This window comes from Myotis daubentonii, chromosome 19, assembly GCF_963259705.1.
Source record: "Myotis daubentonii chromosome 19, mMyoDau2.1, whole genome shotgun sequence".
In the NCBI taxonomy this organism is placed as follows: Eukaryota; Metazoa; Chordata; class Mammalia; order Chiroptera; family Vespertilionidae; genus Myotis; species Myotis daubentonii.
Window position 1 is genome coordinate 6,588,179 of NC_081858.1, and position 25,318 is coordinate 6,613,496.

At 42.8% G+C, this 25,318-nt stretch overlaps 2 protein-coding genes across 10 annotated transcripts in view; one reads left to right on the forward strand and one right to left on the reverse strand.

The window, feature by feature from the left end:
• SUDS3 (SDS3 homolog, SIN3A corepressor complex component) overlaps window positions 1–4,668 on the reverse strand; it is a 120,157-nt gene extending 115,489 nt beyond the window's left edge. Inside the window, exons 1-2 of one of the 5 annotated variants that reach the window (XM_059676763.1) lie at window positions 4,320–4,657; window positions 2,135–2,204 (exon numbers count right to left, since the gene is read on the reverse strand). In XM_059676763.1, the coding sequence (XP_059532746.1) occupies window positions 2,135–2,204; window positions 4,320–4,467 (218 nt within the window). In that variant the 5' untranslated portion in view covers window positions 4,468–4,657. Of the gene's footprint in view, window positions 1–2,134; window positions 2,205–4,319 lie in introns of those variants that run through there. The other 4 variants (XM_059676761.1, XM_059676765.1, XM_059676762.1 and 1 more) reach the window with 4 other exon arrangements.
• Window positions 4,669–8,256: 3,588 nt separating this feature from the next.
• Window positions 8,257–25,318, forward strand: part of TAOK3 (TAO kinase 3) — a 161,759-nt gene continuing 144,697 nt past the window's right edge. For 2 of the 5 annotated variants that reach the window (XM_059676638.1, XM_059676643.1), the window contains exon 1: window positions 8,257–8,545. The gene's annotated coding sequence lies outside the window, so the exon portion shown is untranslated. Of the gene's footprint in view, window positions 8,546–18,450; window positions 18,474–25,318 lie in introns of those variants that run through there. The other 3 variants (XM_059676642.1, XM_059676641.1, XM_059676639.1) reach the window with 2 other exon arrangements.

Here is a 25,318-nt window from a genome sequence, read left to right on the forward strand (position 1 = left end):
ACTGTCAGCTGATTTCTCAACAGAAACTTTGCAGGCCAGAAGGGAGTGGCAAGAAATATTCAAAGTGATGAATAGCAAGAACCTACAACCAAGATTACTTTATCCAGCAAGCTATCATTCAGAATTGAAGGTCAGATAAAGAGCTTCACAGATAAGAAAAAGCTAAAGGAGTTCATCACCACCAAACCAGTATTATATGAAATGGTGAAAGGCATCCTTTAAGAGGAGGAGGAAGAAGAAAGAAGTAAAGATACAAATTATGAACAACAAATACACATCTATCAACATGTGAATCTAAAAATCAAGTGAATAAATAATATGATGAACAGAATGAACTGGTGATTATAATAGAATCAGGGACATAGAAAGTGAATGGACTGACTATTCTTGGGGGTAAAGGGATGTGAGGGGTGCAGGAAGAGATTGGACAATAATCGTGCACCTATGGATGAGGACAGTGGGTGGGGAGTGAGGGAGGAGGGTGGGGTGGGAACTGGGTGGAAGGGAGTTATGGGGGGGGAAAAAGAGGAACTAATGTAATAATCTGAACAATAAAGATTTAATTTAAAAAAAAGAATGCTTAAACATGTCAAGTACAGGAGGAAATGCGTGTGTAAACTACACACAAGTAAGGATATGGAACCTAGTGTATCAAATTTTCTACCACATTGAGTGTACAGAAAACGACTTTGAATTCTCAGTCTGTCTCTGAAAGGGAGTATTAACACACTAGAGGCCTGGTGCACAAATTCGTGTACTCAGGGCCGGGGGGGAGGGGGGAGCCCTCAGCCTGGCCTGCACCGTCTTGCAGTCTGGGAGCCCATGGGGGATGTCCAACTGCCGGCTTAGGCCAGTGGGGAGTGGGCCTAAGCCATCAGTTGGATAGCCTTAGCGCTGCTGCAGAGATGGAAGAGGCTCCCACCACCTGCTGCTGCGCTCGCCAGCCATGAGCCCAGGCTCAGGGCTTCTGGCTGAGCAGTGCTCCTACACACTGACCACCTGGGGGCAGCTCCTGCATTGAGCGTCTGCCCCCTGGTGGTCAGTGCATGTCATAGCGTCCTGTGTTCCACCATTCCGTCAATTTGCATATTAGCCTTTTATTACATAGGACTGAAGAAGTAAATGACAACCAAAAATTCAGGTTCCAGAAAAGAACAGGTATGTGAGAATACATTTCAAATGGGCCAAGGTAAATCATTAAAAAGCCTGAAGAGACTAAAAATAAAATTTTTTAAAAAAACAAGCAGTTTCAGGGATGAAGCTATGAGAAAAATCACATGACATAATCTTTCTTTATTCAGTCATATTGGTTAAATTTTAACTGAATTATCCCTTTGGGTTCCAATGATTAGAAAAGATGACAGAATCCAGAGGATGGTCACAAACTTCTGCAAATCAGACCTATAAGGAAAGGAAATGTGGACCGCATAGTTGATAGATTTTAAAAAGTCAAATCAAGAGCCTCAAAATACATTCAACAAACACTTATCGGTATATTTTTTTATGATGTCTTGCATCTGCGTTTATGATAAAAGTGAGTGGTTTTAGTTTCTCTGGGCATACTTAGTTGTGGCTCTATTAAAGATAATGAGAAGAGGGATAGGGTGAGATCGTGTGATAAGGGGAAAAGCACTGGAGTAAAAAAGTCCTGCTCTCCAATCCTGGTCTCCCTGAACTCTCTGGAATCTAACATACTATCTAGCTCAGCGGTCGCCAACCTTTCAGACCTCATGGGCCGCCAGTGGTCTGCAGACCACCGGTTGGCGACTGCTGTTCTAGCTAATACTTGCTGGGGTCATGTCAATCTGAGAACCCAGTAGCTGTGAAACATCATTTACCCTCTCTAATACTTTTCACATCTTGAAAAAAAAGTGGGGAATGGTTCTCTCCAATTACTAGTATATGGCCTTATTACCCAGGGGTCATTCCCTCAAGGTTCTTTCTAGCATATCTTCAAAAGATTCTTTTAACAGGAAGACTGATTAAATGTGACAAATTTAAATGGGCAAACTGCACACATATACTAGTACATGGTCTTTGGAAACACTATGGTCAAAGCCATACACACAAGGTCACTATAGAGATTTCCTTGCTAATTCTTTATTCCAGGTAGAAATCTAAAATTCATACTCACTGTTCTTTCATTTCTACATAGTCTTCTTCATCATGCTTTGCCAGGTCAGTTTCGCTAGCATCCTCAGTGTCTACGTAAAATCAGGGAAGAAGGGTTTGTTAAAATCATTTAGAGTTGATATCACCTGACACACTTAGTAAATTTCTAGTAGTTTTTCTTTTAAATGAATTCTAGTCAATGCAGACCTGAGTGAAGCCATCAATAAAAAATATATATTAGTTACTTCAGAAAAGAATATGCCATTTCCAATTTCTAAAAGGTCAGCTTTACACAAAGAGCTTGCTTTTCTCTCAAGTGCAGCTAGAGAACAAGGTGCATCAGACACAGGCAGCCGTGGTCAAGGCTGCTGCTTCCGCAGAACACTGGCCGCTCAGGAAAAGAAGATGTGGGTGTAAGACTGGAAAACTACAGGCAGGCAAGCCCTGGTCCCTACTCCGACACCCTCATACGTACATTCTCTTCCGGTATATGCCCAGTTTGAACCCTTAACACATTTTACGCCACGTATGTACAAAGGAGAATCCAACTCAAGGAGCTGAACTCTAATAACTGAAATATTTTTAAAGTTACAACTAAAAGAAGACGAGATGATCACACGGAAACTTTCAGAATGTTCTAAACACTGTTCTTAGAATAAGCAAATGGCAGGGGTGTCTACATAATTTCAGCAGCCCTACTTGAGGAGGGAAAAATCATTTTTTGCTTCATTGCTCCCCCTGGTGAGCATGAAAGCAGCACAAGGGACAAGTGATTCCCATTCACAACCCCTGGTTAAGCTTTGTCTTCAAACGTGGTTTAACCAGATGCAATTAGTTCCTTCAACTGTGTATCTGCACACGCAGCTGCCTTCTTAAAGGCTGTTACAGGTCCAACACTCCACAAACTCTGTCCTCCTCCAGTCTAGAGGCGTCACTGAGTCCCGGGCCTGTGCCGGCCGCAGTGTTTGGCACCTGGGGGACCGCGATGCCTAACACCTACCCCTCATTCCAGGCAGCGGCTCTACCTTCTGAGCCACAGCCCTCTTTTGCGCCAGAATACTCCACCCAGATATCAGTCTCCATCCCCCTTTCTCTTCTCCCTTGCTGTTTCGTCACCTTCCTCCTCCTCCAGCCAGCTCCTTCAATCCCTCCAAACGTTTTCCTCACTCTTGCCAAAGTGTAAAACCCAGTTTGAAAAGCAAGCCTTGCTTGAGAGGCAGTCACGATGATGCAAACAGCAGGGAACTTAAAAACACAACACCTGGGCCCCATGAGGCCAACCCAAATCCCTTCCTTCCCCCCTTGTGTCCGTTCCCCCAGAGATGAAAAAAACAACAAAAACCTGAGTATTTCCCCAGGACCAGGCTTTAAAGTGCCAGGTCAGCACTTTGCTGACATGCCTCACTCCCCCCTCGCACCAACCCTAGGAAACCCCATCCGCTGGGGCAGTTGGGGCTCCTAAACTTAAGCGAGTTGTCCAGGGTCAAAAGCTGGGCCGAGTGAGCCAAAGTGAGACCTCCATCTAACCCAGTGCTTCTCAACCTTCCTAATGCCGCGACCCTTTCATACAGTTCCTCCTGTTGTGGTGACCCCCAATTTCATTGTTGCAAATGGAACATAATTAAAGCATAGTGATTAATCACAAAAACAATGTTATTATATATGTGTTTTCCGATGGTCTTAGGTGACCCCTGTGAAAGGGTGGCGACCCACAGGTTGAGAACCGCTGATTACTGATGCCAAGCCCCATGCTTCTAACCAACCTGAACTGCACTGGCGCTGCCCAAACCAAGTCTGACCAAAGCATTTCCCCCGCGGGCGGAGCGTGGGGGCGGGGGAGCGACCGCGGAGGCCAAACGCTCTGCTCCTCCGAGGAACTAGACGGGAGGGGCTCTCAATGGAAGGCTTTCTCATTCCAACCGGTGGAGACCGGAGGTGCAGCCCGAGGCTGTAGGGGAACGAGAGGCGGGACCTTAAAGCGACTCCAGCTGTGACAACCGGTCCCCTAAGTCCCTTCTTCCCGCGACTGTCGGGCACAAGGTCCCCAGAGCGTCCCGCGCCCTGAACAGGTGGGGTAACTCGCCGGCGCCGCGGTCCTGCCGGCTGCCCCGAGCCCGCGGGTCGGGCCGCCCCTCTCCCCGAGGCCCCATCCCTGCCCACGCAGTCCCACCCCGTCCCCGCGCCGCCCGGCGCCCTAAAGGACGCGCCTTCGTCGGACTCGCGGCCCCGGCAGCTGCGCTCGTCGTCCTCCGCGCTCTCCAGCTCCTCGTCCTCCTCGGGATAATACTCCGGCGCCGGCGGCGTTCCAGTCGGGGCTGGGGCCGGGGCCGGAGCCAGCAGCCCCGCAGCACTCATGTCGCCTCTGACAACAGCTGAGCGTGCCACCCGGGGACGGCGGCCACCCGCCCGGCGAACGCGACGCCCGCCAAGCTGTGCCCGACGGAGCGGACAACTTGAGGAGCGGGAGGCGCGGCGACCTCTTCCCCGTCTCCGGGAAGCCCGGCCCCTCGCGCCCGCGCTCGGCAACGGGGACCTCGCTCCGGTGGCAACTTCCGGGTCGCCAGCTGCCCAAGGATCGCCTGACTCCGCCATCCTTCAGGGAATGGAGAGGTCGCCGGACGCCTCCTTCGCCTTAACCCCAGCCCCTTCATCGCCGCCTTAAAATCCTCCACGGCTAGCGGCTGGCGGCTAGGGGCGGAGACAGAGTCTCTCCAGGCAAACCCATGGGCAGGCCTCATCTCGGCTAGGACCCCGAAGCACAGAGGCGACTTCCGGAAACAGCCGCCAGGCGGCGCCTGGGGCCAGAGCCAAAGTGGGGATCCTTAGCGACGTGAGAGGCAGAGGGTTTGAAGGGCTTTTGCAGGTGGAGCTGGTCTATCTCTTCGTTAAGCAGGTGAACGACATCATGCCTAAATATCTAGAGTCCCGAAGAAAAGGTGCCTGGCTCCTCCCCGCCTAATTGAAACTTTATTGAGAACTAAAATAAAGACAAGGATGCTGGTATTCCATCCTGGAGTGTGAACAAAAGGATAGTTTCCCAGTCTCTGGGAGTCCTTTCTGTTTGTATAGGTTTACTCGATAAGATGTTATCCCGATTTTACAGACGAGAAAAGAGCTGCCACTTGCCTAAAAAAAATGATAGCATCCAGTCTGCCTTGTTTAGACTCAGAACCAGGCCCTGGAGAATACAAATGCCTCATATTTCTTAGAATATTGGTTTTTTTAGGGTGGTTCTCCCCAATCTAATGACTTGCGGACCAGCTCTCAACTGCCACCTTTGCCTACAGGAGGTTAATTGGGCTAACTGAAGGAAGGTGCTCTGTGGAAACAGAAAACAAGAGAGCGGACTCAATGCACAAACTGATTTGTGTGATTCCCTCTGCGTAGAAGGGGACACAGTGTTACAAGCTTTGTTTAAGGGACAGATTACGATCTCCCTTCTCTAGTTGTGTGTAGCAAGAAAAGGGATGAGGACAAAGGCGCAGAGATGTTTCATGGTTTGTCCAAAGTAATCCTACTGTCTATGTTGCACCAAGCCTCCACAGAAAAGTAACTCACAAGTAGTAAAGTTGAATACAGTATAAAAATACTGTATACATACTGGGTGGAATCCAGTATTCTGATTCTCAGATCCTTTGGGACCGAATTTATCTCTGAATTGGCCTTCATAGAGTCTTCTCAAAGTGCAAAACCTTGTTCTCATCCCATTTATTTTAACGTTTTTATTTTCTACCTTGTCGTCATTTAAAGTTTGGCTATATTTGTGAGGGATTTTTTTTCTACCTTGTCTTCATTAAAATCTTGGCTATATTTGTGAGGGATTTTTTTTCCCTCCCAACAAAACTCAAGAATTTCCAGAATGGAATGCTGCAATGTCTTTTCAGGAGTTCAGAGATCTTCTGAAGCCCCTTCTAAGTAAGAGCCATCCTTGCAGCTCACTGTTCACCATCTATATATAAACTAAGATTTCAGAATTGTCTCCTATCCAAAGGATGATGTCATTTTCTTTATTTATGCTGTTAGATCCGATCTAAATTATTTGTAATCAACTATATTGAGCAACTTGAGTTCCTATCAGTACCAGTAATCATAGACCAGAAAAAGCACCAACAATTTAGAAATTAGAATTCATTGCTATAATGAATCAAAGAGAAAAGAGTTGATTTCCTTGCTAATTGGCTTCCTTTCAAGACACTTGGATTTTTATCATGCTTATGTTTTATTTCTATTTTCTTGATTGTAAATAACATCTGTTAATAGTCATGCATTTCTTTTTTTTATATGAATAGACACAACTGAACACTAGGGTGGTGAAAACTTACCCCCTTTCTTCCAATCCATATTGCCAACTTCAGAATTGGTAAGATGAGCTCTTACTCAATGACTCTTTAGAGAAGGAGGACCTACTTATGTTAATATAATGATTTTGGACAGTTTTTCTAGGCCTACAGGAATCAAGTTCCCTCAAAACGAAGCTTTACCACCTTGAAATGCCTCTGCATCCCCTCCCCACGTGGCACGCAGTCACGCTGCTACTCGGGAGACGTCTACTTCAGAACTGTTCTTGGAGTCCAGCTAGCCCATCCTCACAGGCCCTCTCTGCATACCCTGACACTCAAACTTAAACATAAAAGGGGAGCATCGTGCCCTAACCAGTTTGGCTCAGTGAATAGAGCATCAGCCTGCAGACTCAAGGGTCCCAGGTTTGATTCCGGTCAAGGGCATGTACGTTGGTTGCGGACTCATCCCCAGTAGGGAGTGTGCAGGAGGCAGCTGATTGATGTTTCTCTCTCATCGATGTTTCTCTCTATCCCTCTCCCTTCCTCTCTGTAAAAAAAAAATCAATTAAACATATTTAAAAAAGGGGGGGAGCATCGTCATTGGAATGAGGCGTGATTTCAAAACACTAGGGAAAATATCGTGTTTAGAACACAAATTTGTCAGCGGGAGCTAACACACACAAAAAAAGAGTTAATGGTAGAAGTTTCCCGAGAGTGAAGTCCTATATACACATCTGACAAGGCTTCGGATCAAACTGTGTTTCTGAAATGACACCATTTCTTCATAAACACTGACTTGTCAAACTGCATAAACCTTGGGGTGAGAGTAGTTTTCGGTTTCCTGTGTTGTTTAGTCAACATGGACAATTTCACAAACAGAAAGAAGGGCTCTGTGTAACATGATGCACTTTCACCCCTGGCAGGCACCATCTTTCACCCTGGGTCAGGACGGGTCTCTGGTACCACAGGTTGCACGTGGGTCAAAGTGTATTATCCTTTGGCCATTAGTTCACACAAAACCATTAAACCATGTGGCCCTGAAAAAGAATATGTTGAAGAGGCATGCTGAAAGCTTGCTAAAGCTAACAGGGTTTGCCCTGTACAGTTCCTGTTCCGCCTATTCTAACGATTATCAAAACCCACAGACGGATTATTTCTAAAGTTTGGTCCTTGTACCTATCAAAATGTGCCCCATCCGTGTTGAACGTTTACTTGTGCAGAGCACGCATCTAGTATATCGATTTCTTTTTCCAAAAGCATTAAGCTGATGTCTGTTGAACGCAATACAAGGTAGGACAATTCCCTTGACAAAAATACAAAAAAAAAAAGTTTAAATCCAGGAAATATTTACAAATCCTGAGTGAAAAACAAAACACCACTATATTAATTTCCGGCAGAATTACTCAGAAGGCTGTGCAAGGTCTAGCGGAAGAATGGGGTCCTCCTCAATGGCTCTAGCAGGGTGGTCCAGGGGAGTCCCAGGGGGCCTTGGCCTCTGGGAGTCTCCCAAGAAAAGTAAAGGCGCTGGGAGGAGTGCCGCGAACTTTGACCGCAGCGCTGCACAAACAAAAATGACCGCACCCCAGGCGGGCCCGCGGGTAAGTGAAGTTGCAAGGGCTTCCGCGTCCAAAGAAGCCCCGCCCCGCCTCATTCTGCCCCGAGGTCAGCTCCACCAATACTCGGGCGCCATCGACAGCTCGGCTCCTCAGGCACCTTCAATCAAGTACCTATATCCGGGCCCAGGCCTGTGCCCCGCGATCAAGGAAGGTCAGTAGAGAGCCTATCAGAGTCGAGCTAGGGGCGTGGTCTGGGGGCGGAGGGCGGGCGGATGAGCCCGTGGGGCGGAGCGCGCTCGGCGCAGTCGGGTGCGATTGGCCACCCCTGGCAAGAGCCGCACCTCGGACAGCAGCAGCGGCGGCTGCGGGAGGGTCCGTGTGGCGCCCGGCGGCAGCGGCGGCGGCGGGGTCCTGCGGGAGAGAGTGGGACGCGACGCCGAGACCGCGGGCGGAGCCTCCGCGCGGCCGGCCCCTGCACTCAGCGGCGGGACTCAGGGACCCTCCAGGGGACCAGCGGCAGAGGAGCGACCGGGGAACAAGTGTGGGAGAGGAAGCGGCGGCGGCGACGCCGGGCCGGGTGCTGACAGCAGGTCTGAGGTGAGCGCACCCGGGGCGCGGGGCTGTGACAGCGGGAGCCGAGGCGGGGGGACCCTGGGCGGGACGAGGTCGGCGAGGACCCGAGTGAGGGGAGTTCCGGAGCGGGTCTGGCCGTCCGGACTGTGGAGAACAGACCCCAAGAGGGGCTCAGGGGGGACTCTAAGCGGGACAGGGAACGTGAGTCCGAGGGGGACCCCGCGAGGGTCCGGGACAGCGGGTCTGAAGAGAGGGGACCCCGAGAGCGAACGGGACCGCGGGTCTGAGGGGAGTTCGCGCGAGGGGCCGGGACAGGTGTGAGGGGGTCCCCGCGAGGGCGGGACCGCGAGGAGAGGGAGGTCCCCGAGGGCGGCTGGGACTGACGGCAGGTCTGATGGGGTCGGGATAGCGGGTCTGAGGGGCAAGGGGACCTCGAGAGGCCCAGGGCCAGCAGATCGTGGGGGGTGGGCCCCCGAGAGGGACCGGGCCAGCTAGCCTGAGGGTGGGGGCCGAGAGGGGCTCGGAGAGGCCGGGGCGGCCGGGAGAGGGAGGGAGCCGGGGCCGGGGTCGGGGTCGCTGCGCGGCGCGTGGGAGCCGCCGGCTGCGCGGGGTCCCTGCCAGCACCGCTTCCCGGGGGCGCGTGAGGGCGCGGGGCAGCCGGGCGGCCCCCGGGGGGCTCGCTGGAACGGGGGTTATGTCATGGGACCTCCAAGGAGCGCGCAGGCGGGGGTCTGGCGGGAGCGGCGAGGGCTGGACGGTGCGCGGGACGCCCTTCCATTCATTCCCGGGACCTGGCGCGGCGGCCCTGGGAGCGAGGAGCCGCGGGCTTCTCCGGCCCAAAGGAGAGCGATGCTGCCGGGGCCCCGTGGGGCTCGGCTCGGGTGTGTATTCGGAGGGCCCCATGCTGTTCCTTGTGGGGCCACCAGGACCTCAGAAACTTTTCCGGATTCGGCAGCGCCTCGGCCTCAGCGCCGGCGGGGCGGGGAGACGGGACGCGTCTGGGGTCTGACGGCTGGGCGTCGGTCTGCGAGGCAGTGGACGGTCGGACGAGGGTTGGAAAGAGCCTGTGTTGCTGCACTGGCCGGCTCTCCAGTTAGTCTCCCTTCCTCCGAGCTGCCGGGACTGAGCGTGAGGCGCAACTGCTGGACCGGCAGCAGGAGAAGCCTGCTTACCCAGCACCCTGCGCCCTGCCGGGGGGGGGGGGGGGGGGGGGGGGGGCCGTGCGTGTCTCCACGGAGTGCTGAAACCCAGGAGGAAAGCACCGGGGGTGGGATCTGGGGGTGGGACCTGGGGGGTGGGATCTGGGGGTGGGTCCTGGGGGTGGGAACTGGGGGATGGGAACTGAGGGTGGGACCTGGGGGGTGAGATGGGGGGGTGGGACCTGGGGGGTGGGAACTGAGGGTGGGACCTGGGGGGTGGGAACTGAGGGTAGGACCTGGGGAGTGGGTCCTGGGGTGGGAACTGGGGGGTGAGGAAATTAAACTGGTGCCAGGCTAGGGGTTCACAGTGCTTAGCAGGTGTCCTGGATGCAGGGGCTCAGCATTCCAGCCAGCAGTTTTGCCAGTGAATTTTTTCACTTCTTTGTCCCTGTGTGTTGCTTCTCCAGACCCCTTCTCTTTGCAACTGTTTTCTTTCTTTCTTTCTTTCTTTCTTTCTTTCTTTCTTTCTTTCTTTCTTTCTTTCTTTCTTTCTTTCTTTCTCTCTCTCTCTCTCTCTCTCTCTTTCTTTCTTTCTTTCTTTCTTTCTTTCTTTCTTTTTATAGAAGCGGATTTAGAAAATGATGGTATTGGGGAAACAATGGTGGATGTAATGACTAGATCACGTCACAGATATTTCGATACCGTCTTTGTTTCAGGTTGAGAGTGTGTGCTATTAGAAACCTTTGCCCATGCTTAGTAATGGGTAGCTCAACTAAGAGCAAGGGAGACACACTGCCCTTACTTCCCAGAGACATCATGTGGAACACTTACACACAACTGCTTTCTGCAAATCCAGGACAAAAATTCCAGAAGTCATCTTGGTCAGAGTGATGGTAGAGGACATGGCCCATTTGGGGACTTTATTTAATAGTAGCTGACACAGAACACTTCTTATCTGGCTTCAGAAAGTGTGGAACTTTATGTGGTTATGAAAAATCCACCAACCAGAAGTCCTCCTCTAAGAAATAGAAGTCGTGGAGATAAGGAAAAACAACAGCACCTACAAATTTTAAATATGCGGCAACTATCATTTATTTACGGTGTATTAACTTTAATTTTTTCACGTTAAATTTATTTTTCAAGAACCCTAGAGAGAAATCAAGGTCAGTTGACACAAGAGGCTATGTACAAGGGGCATATATTCACTGTGTAGTGCATGTAACATTTGAAATGGTCTGTAGAAGGACTGGGAATCTCAGTACCAGTAATTCTACAAAGTAGAATTTGAGCAGATAAGCTCTTTCATCATACTTGTTAGCTCATCTCTGACTCGTACAGATTGTAGTTCCTTAAGATAAAATATTAAATTTATTTCCTTGTAACAAAAGAAACTGTTCTAATACTCCCCTGAGTGATTACTAAAGCAGTCATTTCAGCCACATTACGTTATATTGATCCAGAGATGCTGAAGAGAGATTCATTGTAATAGAATTTTTAGTGATAGGAGGGGCCTACAATAACTGTTTATTCCTAGAGGAGAGGCGGAGTAGAGGAGGGTAGGAATTCGTGGGAATTTACTTTCATTTGTTTTACAAAATAAAACACTAGGAGAACTGTAAATATGTGATTTATTACATACATCATCATTTAAACTGTTTCTTTTCCATTAAAAAATAGAATCCAAAGTAGAGATTAAGAAGGAGCCTTCCAGATGAAAGGTTACAGCAGCCTTAGAATGCAAGTTCTTTTCAGTTTGTAGTTCTTAAATTATTAGTTTAGCAGGATGCAAGTACTGCCCAGTAAATACAATAACCCATTTTACACTTTCTTTACCACTTGAGTCCTATACAGTCAAACCATTGTAATCTTAGAGTCTACCTTGATATCTAATTTGGTTTAATGTTTAAGCCAACTTGAATAAAAGTTCTCATTGCTTGCCAGTGTTCAAATTTGTTGCTTTCAAATAGTATAGGAGAATGAATGAAAACTACTATTGGTACTTTTACTTTAGAGTCTTTTTTGTTAAAAAGCCTCTTTATAATCTTTTCCTACATTCTTTGTTTCTTCCTTCCTCCAAAAAGGAAAACAGACAGAAAGTTTCCATTTAAAAGTGTTGTGTGACTCTCCTGAGAAAACATTTTTCAGATTTCTTTTCTTTCTCCAATGAGAGATTTTTGTCAATCAGAGAATAGTTTTGAATGAGTAGTTTTGACTTGCAGACTATTGTGCAATTAATTGCATTTCACCATAGGGAGTATAGTTTGTAATTATTTAGCCTATATTTAGCCATTTTATTGGTTGCTTTGTTATTTATGAGGATATATTAAAATTTTGTTACTGTTTCTTAGACTCAGCTTAGTAAAAAATAATAAGTGATATCTAACTATAATTATAGATTAGATATGTTTATTTATAGGCCAAAATGTGATGTAATTCATATCTAAGCTATGGGTCCCCAATTAAAAACAATAACCATTTCAAATTTTTATAATAACCAGTAGAAATTAAATTGATAAATTTTATCATTCTAGCTATACTATGTTGTTAAAGTTACCTAAACACTTTCTAAATCAACATAATGTGTGTATATATATATATTTTTTTTAATATATATTCTAATATATTTTTATTGATTTCAGAGAGGAAGGGAGAGAGAGATAGAAACATCAATGATGAGACAGAGTCATTGATCAGCTGCCTCCTGCATGCCCCACACTGGGATTGAGCCTGCAGCCAGGGCATGTACCCTGACCAGGAATCGAACTGCGACCTCCTGGTTCATAGGTCAATGCTCAACTTCTGAGCATACCCAGCTGGGCCATAATGTATATTTTCTGACTCAAGATTTGTTACAGACATTGAAATATATTTAAAGTTTTTCTAAGATATTTCTGTATTATAACAGAAAGACGGAAGGATAAGTTTCTTGATTTGTTAACACAGAACAGTCTCCTAACAATTGTCAGCTATCTCACAAACACACATTTTTCATCCCCAAAGTGAGTGAGAAAAATAAGACACATTGGAATGCACATTTTATACATGGGAAAACCTACTCCCATTAAACAAAGAGATGTGGCCCACATGTCTTTAGCTCAGAGAATTGAATTTGCAAGCTGGAGTCTAGCGTTTGGGGCCCTTTCACTTCACCTCTGGCCTCAGTGAAATGAGGGGTAGCAAAATCAGCCTAGCATTGTATGTTTTGTTATGCTTAATATTTAATTAGTGAATTATTAGTACTCATTGGAAGAGTACTATTTTTGACAGACAGTGGAATAACTTTTTATTTCCAGATCAAACAAGGGCTCTCATGGTATATATTTCTTTTTATGGAGTATGTTTCACTTTCTATCTAATGACACTGGCTTATATCCATAGCAATCAAGGCTAGACAGTTCAAATACATTTTATTTAGTCATTACAATAGATGGCACTAATCAAGGCAAAATGCTTTCTTTTTTTATTATTATTATAGTTTACTTTTTATTATGACTTTCAAAATTATTTTTTCCCTTTTTAATTTATTGTCTAAAGATTTACATATGTCTCCTTTTTCCCCAATTGGTGCCCCCCCCCCTCCCCAACACACACACAGAATGCTTTCTCTTTTTTTTTAATATATTTTATTGATTTTTTACAGAGAGGAAGGGAGAGGGATAGAGAGTTAGAAACATCGATCAGCTGCCTCCTGCACACCCCCCACTGGGGATGTGCCCGCAACCAAGGTACATGCCCCTGACCGGAATCGAACCTGGGACCCTTGAGTCCGCAGGCTGACACTCTATCCACTGAGCCAAACCGGTCTGGGCCAGAATGCTTTCTTAAGTAAACTAATCACCTAGTCTTGGCAGTAGACACACAAAAACAGAATCATAGTTCATGGCTAATTGTCCTTCTGTTGTGAATATTAGCTTTTACTTTCTCAAGGGTGTGTATGTTAAAATACACAAATATTTGCAAAAACCACATCTACACTAATAAAAGAGAAAGATGTAAATTGGCCATACCTTCATGATGACCACCAGCCAATCAGGAGTGAGTATGCAAATTAACCCAACAAAGATGACAGGTTAATTTGCATACACAGGCCTCCGAATGGCTGGGGGCGGGGCAGGACACAGGCATTCCATAGGGCGCCAGCCGCTCTGGGCCTCTGGGCAACGTGGGAAGGCAGAAAGGCAGGACGAAGGTAGAAAGGCGTCCTGGCAGGAGCAAAGACAGTGCTGGCAGCCAGGGGAAGGAAGGCCCATTCTTGCACAAATCTTTGTGCATCGGGCTCTAGTAAATATATAATTTTAAGTGATCTAGATCAAGATTTAATAGCTGAAATACAATATTTTGCTTCATGTACCTTTCTGATTCATAGTCTCTTGTGCAAAAACTCCTCTTCTTTCATTGTATTACCATTTCCTAGTTCACATGTGTTTGCCTTTTACTAGCTTAAAAGCACTTTGAGGGCAGAGGTGGGTCTTATTTATCTTTGCATCCAGGTATAGGGCCAGGTACAAAGTATAAAGGATGCTCAATAAATGAGAATGGAATCAGTGAATGAATCAATGATCAACAAATAAGTAGGTTATATTTATGTCCACACTTTGTTTCTTTATCTCATTGAGACCTTTTCATATATCAGAAGGGGAATAAAAGAGACAGTGATTTGTTTGGAACACAAAAACAAATGTTAGCCTTGTCTATCTACCGTATAAGAAACAGAATGTTGTGTTGGAAGGAGAAAGCCTTATACCTCAGAGATACCTAGTCTCCTATTTTGGCTTTGTCAATATAAATTGGGCTGGCACTAGGTAAGTTAGTTAAGTCTTAAAGTTCTCTTGTTTGTAAAATAAGAATACATACATCGTGGGATTCTTCTAAGCAATAAATAAAGCATTTATATAAAGTGCCAAGCATAGTGACAAACACATAGGAAGTGTTTAATAAATGGTAGCTGCTGATTGTTTTAATCACTTGAAAGAAATTTTCATTGCTGTTTTTGTTCTATTCCCAGTATCTAATTATTTGCTGAAATTTATAGCTCGTGACTCCAAAAATAAATTGTAATTAGTAGACTCACACATAGGGAAATTGAGACAGTGAGGGTAAGTGACTTCCCAAGGTCATGCGGATAATGGCATTGACCGCTGTGATGTAAATATGGTTTTTTAACTCAGTATACTTTCTACTTTATACCTCTCGATGGTCCAAGGAAGAGCTAAGGAGGTGTTAGGGAAGAAGTACTGCGATAATTTTTCAGCCTCCTTTTGTTTTTCATCTTTCCTACATGTCATTCTCCCTAAAGTATAACTCTGAATTTGTCACTCACATGTTTAGAACTTTAATTATTCCCATGGCCTATTGAATTCAGTACAGATTTATCAATCTGTTTTTTAGATTCCTATTACCCCATAATTTATATAAACACCCCAACCAGACTGGCCTGCTTACTAGCCAAGAACTTACTTATTTACCACCTTCAGGTCTTTCTTTGTTCCTGCCATATTTTCCCCTAGAATGCCTTCTGTTCCTCATTTTTGAGAGTCCAATGTCATCTTTCAGGAGTCCTTCTCTAATCATCCTCCTTGCCACTCTATCCTTTGGATTCCCTAAGTACTTATTTTTGTACCTTTTATTACATTCATATTCTCTCTGACATTACATTGTTGGGTTTGCACTTGACTTATCCTTCCTAGATTCCGTCTTCTTGGTTTTAAAAGGACAGTGCCTTATACATCTAACCAAGTTATCTTGCAGGTAGTATCTGCTCAATGAATATTTGTTGAATTGTATTAAATGTAAATACTTATTTTAGGTTCAAAGATAACATCCTATATAATAAAGGGGTAATATGCAAATTAATCTTTATGCCCTCACAAGATGGCTGTCTACGACCAGGCCAGCAGGGGGGTTAGTGAGAGGCGACCAAACAACTGAACAAGCAGGCTGAGTGGGGCGGCCAGGCTGGCAAGGGGGTTAGTGAGGGACAACCAAACGATGGAACAGCAGTCTATGTGGGGTGACCAGGCCAGCGGGGGAACTGTGAGGGGAAACCAGGCTGGCGGGGGGGTGGCAGTTGGAGGCGACCAGGCCAGCAGGGGGGGTCAGTTGGGGGTGACCAGGCCAGCAGGCAGGTGAATGATTAGGAGCCAGTGGTCCAGGATTGTGAGAGGGATTCTGACTGCCGGTTTAGGCCTGATCCCCAGGAGGTGGACATCCCCCAAGGGGTCCTGGATTGGAGAGGGTGCAGGCTGGGCTGAGCGTAATGCTCCCCCCCCCCAGCATGAATTTTGTGTACCGGGCCTCTAGTGTCAATATAATTGTTGCTGTTAGTACACATAACGGGGATAATTCTAAAATAAAGAATTCACTTCTGAACCTCACAGTTGGCAAATTCGATGCCAGTGGTAGCAAGTATATGGATATTTGTATTTTCATATTCAGAATATTTCCTAAAGTGACCCTTGACTTTGAGTGTTTGGGATTGGTTTTGTTTCCTTATGTGATGGGTTTATCAAAAAGGAATGGGCTCTAATTTTAGATTTTTGGAACTTTGTTTTCCTTTTGCTAGGTATCAACAACAAATGAAATAAGATTCTCTGTTATTTGCAACAGAATGTGGTTGTTCCCTGGAGTTAGAGGTAGAGTCTGGGAGAGCGCTAACACTCTGGTCTTCAAAGCGAAGTTTCTTTGTGTTATAAGCAAATTGGAACTGTGAACAAATAAACTTGTTATTTCTATCTTTCACTTTCTATTCTTTTCTATAGTGCTTACAGCCTTCTGACATAGTTATTTTATATTTTACTAGAGGCCCGGTGCATGAAAATTCATGCACTGGAGAGGGGTCCCTCAGCCTGGCCTGCCCCCTCTCACAGTCCGGGATCCCTCAGGGGCGGGAAGTGACCCGGTGATCATGGGAAGGTGACGCCCCATCACACCTCTGCTGCTGCCACTGCCAGCAGCACAAGCCTCAGCCGGCCCTGGTTACCTGAGCCTCCAGCAGCCGTGGGCAGCTGGGCAGCCACCATTCAAGGCTTGCCTGTGCTTTGGGCCAGCCCTGGGTGGCTGGGGGGCTGAGAGGATTGGGGGACTCCAGAGCCAGCCCTGGGCGGCTGGGGGGCTGAGGGGTCTGGGCGCCACCATCTTGTGGCTGTGGGTTCCGCCATCTTTGAGGGCGTGGCTGTCAATTAATATATTCCCTCCTTATTGGCTGTGGGCGCTGCCATATTTGAGGGCATGGCAGTCAATTACCATATTCCCTCCTTATTGGCTGTGGGCACCGCCATCTTTGTGATGGTGTGAGGGTCAATTAGCATAGCCCCTCTTTATTAGATAGTATTTATTTGTTTGTCTTAAATCCCTGTATTAGAAATTAGCATCTATGAAAGCAGAGATCTTTTGTTTTAATCTTTACTGTATCCCCAACTCATAGAACAATGCCTAACGTAGTAGGTGCTTAATAAATATTTGTTGAATGACTAGATAAATTTGGCTTTTGGAATTTCTCCAATGTGTTGGCTAAAAAGATTTTATTTTAAACATAAGGGAGTAAAAGCCTAAGAAGGTAAAGTATAGAAGAATTGGAAGAGTAGAACTTCTCTGTACATTTTACTCTCAATTATGTTTTTGTTTTCTTGAATGCAAATAAAGGCCATACCTACTACCACACCATATGTCTATCCAAAGATGATTGTGTCTCACTCTGGCTAAAATCTAAGAACACTGTTCATTGTAACAAAATCTAATGGAAGCTTGCTGATTTGACCGTTAGGCATTAAAGACCAAGACTAACAAAATTATAATAAAATTCAGTAGAGAGGCATTATCCCATTCAAGGCATTTCACTGGTTTTTCTTAGATGCTGATACTAACCCTGAAAATTGGTCAAATCAAGCTTCTGGGGTTAATTTGGGGTTATCAGTTTTCTCCATGTACAAGTAATTGGGTTTGAAATGTGTTTTAAGCCTGAATTAAAAGAACTTAGTCACTGGTGACTCATGGTGAGAAGTTTTTCCTTTTCTCTGCTGGAACATATGTCGTTGCCTCCAACATGGTCTTTTTGAAACATTAAAAAAAAACTCCTATTTTATGTACCAGGTTCTGGAAAAGTTCTTTTGGGTTTAAGGTGGTTGCCTTAATTACAGTGCTTTTTACTAGTGAGCACTACAATTGACTTTCCAAATTCCCATACAAATTTCTTTAGTCTCTACCTTTATGGAAGTTTTCTCATTATATGTATATGACATTCAAAGGGTCTGCTAGATAGGGTATGAATGACCACAGAGACTTTGTCTGTTTTGTCCATTACTATGGTCCTAGTGCCTAGAACAGTGCTTTGCAAAAGCAGTTAATACATATTTGATGAGTGAAGTCACATACATTCTTAGAAAAATAGTGAAAAGTCTGTTGAAATAAATTTTCTCCTGCCCTTTTGAATTAGGTAATTATTAACTCACAATTAACCTAGTTTGGGAGGCTCTTGGTATTAGCCCAAGGTAGTTCTGCCCTAATAGTTGTTAGCATTGATTGTGCCAACCTGAAATCTCCTTTAGTGGTTCACTTACAAAAGGAGGAGTAAATTGGCAACACCCATAGGCACTTGTACCTATGAGAACCAATGGGAGTTGTAACAGGAAGTACTTAAGCTTGCAATACAGATAGTAATGTGCAGTGCTCCGGTCACGCTGTTTTCATCTGCAGTTCCTTACTAGGATTGTATTAGGTTTATAAATTTATATGCATATAAGTTTAAAAGAGAATTAACTTTAAATTTGAAAATTAAAATGTGAATTATTAGCATTTTCTTCGTTATCAAGAATTTGGTGAGTTGTCCTCCTTTAAGTTCTTTCTTTTACCTTCTAACGTGTCCTGAGAAACCTCATTCTGACACACAGGGTGAGGGGCAAGGAGGGTGCATAAAGGTAAAATAAATGTAAAATTAAAACTTAAGCTGATATTAATATCAATTCTGATATGATTCCATAATGGTAGGCATTGGTAGAATTTCGTAGATTTTTATGCAAGGTTTGTTTAGCTTGAGCAAGTTTTCCTCTTTTGTAGGAACTGGGAGGGGAAATTCAGGGAAAGTTTTTAGAAAGTTCTTTTCAAAATGTCGAAATGTAAAGCTATATAAAATGCTATTGCCGTTAACTGTCCGACCAGGAAGTACTCTTTTTAAGCCTCATTTATAAAACTGTCTACAATAACTTCCTTTCTCGGGATGAAAGAGCTGATAGCGTGGTGCTGATCTTACAACTTGAGTTCAGTTTTATCTTTCCTAAGTAAAGAGGCAGCTTTTAAAGAAAGCTACCTCTGAGGATCTTATTATTGCTGTAGCTAAATAAAGAATTTTTTAAAGTTTTTGGTATGTTGCGTTGGAAATGTAGGTCATTATCTACTGTAATCTTGGTGTTTTGTTTCATATTTAGTATCTTATTTTAAATGTATTTTATGTCTAAATATTGCTAAGAAGTGCTTTGTAGAACTTCATGTGAATATTTATGGCCTTAGCTCAAAGTCCAGCTGAGAGTAATTAGCCTCAAAAGTCACTGGATTCATATGCTCTATTTATTTTCATTTGTAGTTTAGTATTCTGCAAATAAATAATAGTGGGAATTTTTTTTCAAATATTGTTTGATATTTTTTCTTTCTCCTGGATAAGTAAGGTAAGCACTGAGCTGCAAATAAAATATCAAAATCTTGTCAGGAGTCTTTAAAATTTTTAAAATACTAAAGGCCATGTTTATTAACTGAATGCAGTTTATTCTAATGAATATATTATTACTGTAAAAATATTTCAAAATGATGCTACTCAAATAGCATACTATTCATCCTAGAGATCTTAAAAAATAATAAAGCCATTCCTACTTTTCTTCTTTTACAAAAGGGGAAATAGGAGAGAGAGCAGAGTAATTTCTTGAAGGTAATACCAAATACAGAGACAGAAAAGTCAGAAGATTTGGTCACGTTTACTTTGAAACTTTTTTGTTTTTGTACATTAAGTTAGTTACCTATTAAAATATTTTTTAAAAAATCTTATCCATAAGATAATAATTTATGGGACTACTCGAAACACAAAATGGAATTAGATGATGTAGGAAAGTAGTGTTTTTTACTTTAACACTTCATAGTTTGTATGTTAAAGTTAATGCAAAATATTTTATAAACCAGGAAAGCTAGCCTAATAGTTTCTTTACCAACTAGGCTCTTGGAACAAAGTTTAAATGAAATGTGTGTAGCTCTGACTTCCAAACTCCTAATATGTTACATGTTAGATGTGTAAATGAAAGTGTTATAATTGTACCTAGGACACATTTTTATTCAAGAAGCATTGCAGTGGATAGTACTATTTTGGGGCTTCTATTCTTTCTAATACATTAAAAAAAGGAAATTAAAACGTTCAAATAATCTTTAAAATGTGATATCATATAGTGTATTTTTTCTTAAGATTTATGAATGTTAAATAATTAAAAGTACAAATTATGCAAATTTTAGTTTTTATAGATAGAAAGGCCTTTTATGATTGTCTGACTTATATTAGCACACCAGATGTATCCCAGTCATAGTTTGAATGGGGGTGGGGCAGAGGAAGTGGGTGGGGCTTCAGAGCAGGGACAGATTATTGCAGATTATATGGCTGCCTGCCAAAACAACACTAGTTGGAGGGAAAGTGGAAGTTACCAACTGCATCCTATAATAAGATGTTTATTTAACCAGTTATAACTGAACCAGTTGTATAACCAACTATTTGCTGGTTTCATAGACAGATGACAAATTTTAAACTTCTGAATTACTTGACTTGTATTTAATGTTCTATTCTTTAGTTTCCCATGGTCATACTTCTTATCTATAGTCTGCAAAGATCATACTGATTCTTTTGTGGAAGACCATGTGTTAGCAGAAAAGAGAGGGGTGAGGGGAGACAGAACTTTACGCTATAATTGCTTTATTATCTAGTTTAAAATATTATAGAATTAAAATGTAAAGTGTCCCATCATATTTAGAAATTTTATATAAAATAGCTAATAAAAATAATCATGTCTTGTGAAGGAGTTTGTAATTCTCAATTGTTTTGGTTCAGTTTGAAATTGAGATTCTTACTGCTGCAACAGAAAAGGAAGCTTTGTGGAGGAAATATGACGTCTCTGTCCAGATGCATAAGGAGGGAATTACAGTGGAGAGTTATTTTTAGAAGTGTCTTATGAATGTACCAGAGGCCCAGTGCTTGAAAATTCATGCACTGGACGGGGGAGGTCCCATAGTCCGGCATCCCCCTCTCACAGTCCAGGAGCCCTCAGGGGTGGGAGGCGACCTGGCGATCAGGGGAAGGCGATACCCCATCACACCTCTGCTGCTGCCACTGCCGGCAGCACAAGCCTTGGCCGGCCCTGGTTACCTGCGCCTCGGGCTGGCCCTGGGAAGCTGGGGGGCTGAGGGGACTGAGGGACTCTGGAGGCAGGCGCACAGTTGCGGCCCCAACAGGGCTGAGGGGACTGGGTGCCACCATCTTGTGGCTGTGGGTGCTGCCATCTTTGAGGGCGTGGCAGTCAATTAGCATCTTCCCTCCTTATTGGCTGTGGTCACCTCCTTTTCTGTGATCGTGTGAGGGTCAATTAGCATATTCCCTCTTTATTAGATAGGATTTTATGTACTGAGAAATATCTTTAAGAGGTTAGTTTCTGTTTCAGGGTCACAGGTAGGAGTTATATAGGGTGTTCAGATCATTGCTTATTCTACTGAGAAAATTAGGCATTTGGTTAGTCTTGACCTGGCTGACCTAAGTAAGAGCATTTTTTAAAATGTAAGCAAATTGAGATCCTGTCAATACCATCAAATAGTAATGTAATGTCAAGGTCCTATAAACGAGGGGACAGTTAATTCTTATTTCATAGCAATGGCCCATTCTCCTTCAAAGATAGAGCACAGTGTTTTCAGTACTATATGGAAAGATTAGAAGTGAATCATGCCATCTACCCATTTGTGTCACTGACACAGTTCTTACAATTTATGCTCCCTCTTACTCTTTCACATGGTAAGTAGAATGTCCAGGTCCCTTATATCTCTTACTTTTCATTTTGGTTTGCATGTGTTTGGAATGGGCAGTATAAACTAATGATTAACCAGAGCAAGTTAGGTAGACCTTTCTGGCACTTACTAGCTCACTAGCTTTGCGATCTTGTACAAATCCCTTAACTCTCCAAGCCTCTGTTTCTTCAACGGTAAAGTGGGCATAATCATAGTACCTAACTCACAAGATTATTATGAGGATTAAATGAGATTATGTATAAAAGCATAAGTTTGGTCACACATTGTAAAAGAAGAGTTCAGTGGGTGATGTGTTTATTTTTGCTATTTTTGGACATTTCAGTTCTTATTCCCAGCTCTACCAGAAAATGACCAGGGGAAGAGATGTGAAACCATAACACAATCATGTATAAATAATAGAATTGGTATTATAATAATAGAAGTATTTAGAAAGTACCATGGGAGCACTCCCCTTGCCACATTACATACTTACTACTCATTCTAAAGGGAGAGGGGACATGGGATGGATTGACTATAGATTGAAATACTTATTAGTCCAAAAAAATTAGTTAATCTGCCAAATTTAGCTTTAGTAATGTTCTTCTCTTTGTTTTTCACTTCAGAGAATTTCCTCCCAATTTGATAGCATAACTCGGGAAAGCAAGATGGCAAAGTGCTGATTTCTTAATTCATTTTCTCAACAGAGTTTGTTTTCTTCTGACAGGATCACTATCAGATATAGTCAGGACTATATCTCAGGATTTTAGGGAGATGATTCCCCCCCACCCCTGTGGAACCAGGCAATAAAGAATATGTATTTGAGTATAAAGAAGAATATTTTTCTGTTTTCATGATCTTAGTCTCTGGGGGAGGGGGGGTGTCATATCCTGTAATGGGTCAGCTAATTTTGTTTATATATTGAAAAACAACTAATTTTTACAGGAGCAGATTTTCATGGGGCTGAGTTAGCAAAGCAGATGTGAAATTTGGGGGAGCCTGCCTTAAATTAACTAAACAAAAAATGTTTTGTGAATGTTTTTGAAATTTCCAGGTCTTATTAACCTGTAGTAAAACCCCTTTTTTACCTAGTAGGCAACCTCTGGATTAGTCTATGTTTCATCCTTGTTGCTGGTACACCCTAATTTTACAGTCACAAGGCCCATCACATTGCCACTAAAATACACTGTATCTCTGTGCACCAATCCTATGCAGACCCTCATTCCTGGATTACTACAACTGCCTTCCTTCGTTTCCACCTGTTTTTTCCCAACTCATCCTAATTAACCTTCTTTAAATGCTACAGCTTCCAGCATTCACTCCCTTTCAGAAAGCTTCATTGCTTCCCTGTTTTCCCTACATTAAATCTAATGTCTTTTGGCTGCTTGTCAATGCCTTTACTAATCTGCCCCCACACTACTATCCAGCTTCATTTCTTATTTTCTTTGGCCTATTCTTTCTGCTCTTTAAAGTCAGTTTGTCTCTCAAACATACCATACTCATTCAAGTCTGCACTCTTGATACTGTTATTTACTTCATTCAGAAAGCCTTCCTCCCTTCTCTGCCTACTCAGATTTTACCTTGTCTTCAAGACCCTATGTAAAATTTACTTCCTGTCTACGGCTTTTCCTGACGATTTCAGCTCTTGATGTTTTGTGCAAACATCCAGGTGACTTTTAAATTAGCAAACCAGTGAATAAAAATGTGCATTGTATCTTATATTATTCACTGTTCTGTCTTCACTAATGATGTAAACCTTTTAAATACAAGGATCATATCTTGCAATTAAAACTTTCACAGTTCGTAGCAAAAAGCTGAGTTACCTGATTTTGATTTAAAGGAAAAGAAAGTCAATCTACTTCATTATACCTTTCTAAAGTAAAGTCAACAATCCTAATAATATTGAAGGGACCTGAATATTTTTCCAATTTGGGTCAGGTCTGTCCCCTCATTTACAGAACAGCAAGAGGCAAATAAAGACAATTTTGTAACTGATTAAGATTGATATATTTGCTTTATGAGAAACTATGTATATATGTGTGTATCTATTTATATAATTTTGTTTCCTTTCTTAAATGATATAGCCAGCTTGACTTGGAGAGGTTTAGTTTGATATTAACAACTTTCTATCCTAACATTATAAATCAAATATGATCAATAAATTTTGTGTAACCAAGAAATACTCAATTCTTTAAGTATCTTAAGTATAATTAAGTTCCTACTATGTTTATGGTTAGACTCTGCGAAGGATACTGAAATTAATTACATATAATCCCTGCACTCAATAAACTATTAGGAATTCTATTTGGCAGACAGAATATATACTCAGAAGCTTAAACATAAAAATACTTGATACTTCAATAGGATGTCTATTGCTTTAATTCTCAGTCTCTTCTCTTTTGAAATAATACATGCCTTCCTTTATATTGATGCCACCCAAATGAAAACTTTTTATGGTTTCTTCTTTATTTTATTTCCAGTTTTATTGAGATATAATTGACATTAGCACTGTATTTGTCTAAAGTATACAGCATAATGATTTGATATATGTATATATTGTGAAATGATTACCACAATACATTTAGTTAATATTAATCACCACAAATTATTACAAACTTTTTCCTTGTGATGAGGATTTTAAGATTTACTGTCTTAGCAACTTTAAAATACACAATACAGTAATGTTAAGTAGAATCAGCATGCTGAACTTATATATCTCAATAACTATAAGTTTTTAACTTTTGACCTACTGGCTGTCTCTGGTAACCACTAGTTTGTTCTCTGTATCTATGAGTTAGGGGTTTTTTTAGGTTCTAGCTATAAGTAAGATCATACAATATTTGTCTTTCTCTGTCGTATTTATTTCACTTAGTATAACGCTGTCAAGGTCCATCCATGTTGTCGCAAATGGCAGGATTTTCTTCTTTTAATGGCTGAGTAATTATATTTCTATAAATCGCATTTTCTTTATCCATTCATCCATCAACAGATACTTAGATTGTTTGCCATGCCTTGGCTATTATAATTAATGATGTAGTGAACATGGAGGTGCAGATAATCTTTTCAAGATAGTGCTTTCATTTTCTTTGGCTATATACCCAGAAGTGGAATTACTAAATTGTATGATAGTTCTGTTTTTAATTTTTTTTAGAAACCCCCATACTGTTTTCCATAGTGGCTGCATCAATTTACAATACCCTGTGCCTTTTTTATACATGCTTTCCTTTGTATTGATGCCAAAGAACATATAGGACACCCAAATGAGAACTTAAAAAATGCAGACTGTTTTATATATGTAAAAGTATGGCTGTTTGGAAATGTCTTGTAAATGCTTTGGATTTTATGTTGATATTTGGTTGCAGAGGCAGGCAGTAACACCATAACCTTTGTTTATTTATTTAATAAATATTTACTGAGTATCTTCTTGTGTCAGGCCTTGTACTAGTGCTATATAGGACTATGTCTTTTTAAAAATGAATAAGCAGAGAATTAAACTATTTGTCTAATGCAATACACTATTTATCTGATGCCAGAAAAATACACAGGAAGGTCACTAAATCATCCCCTATTCTTATTACCCAAAGTATAAAAATACCTATTCTTTTTTTTTTTTAAAGCTTCACCTGAGGATGTGTTTATTGATTTT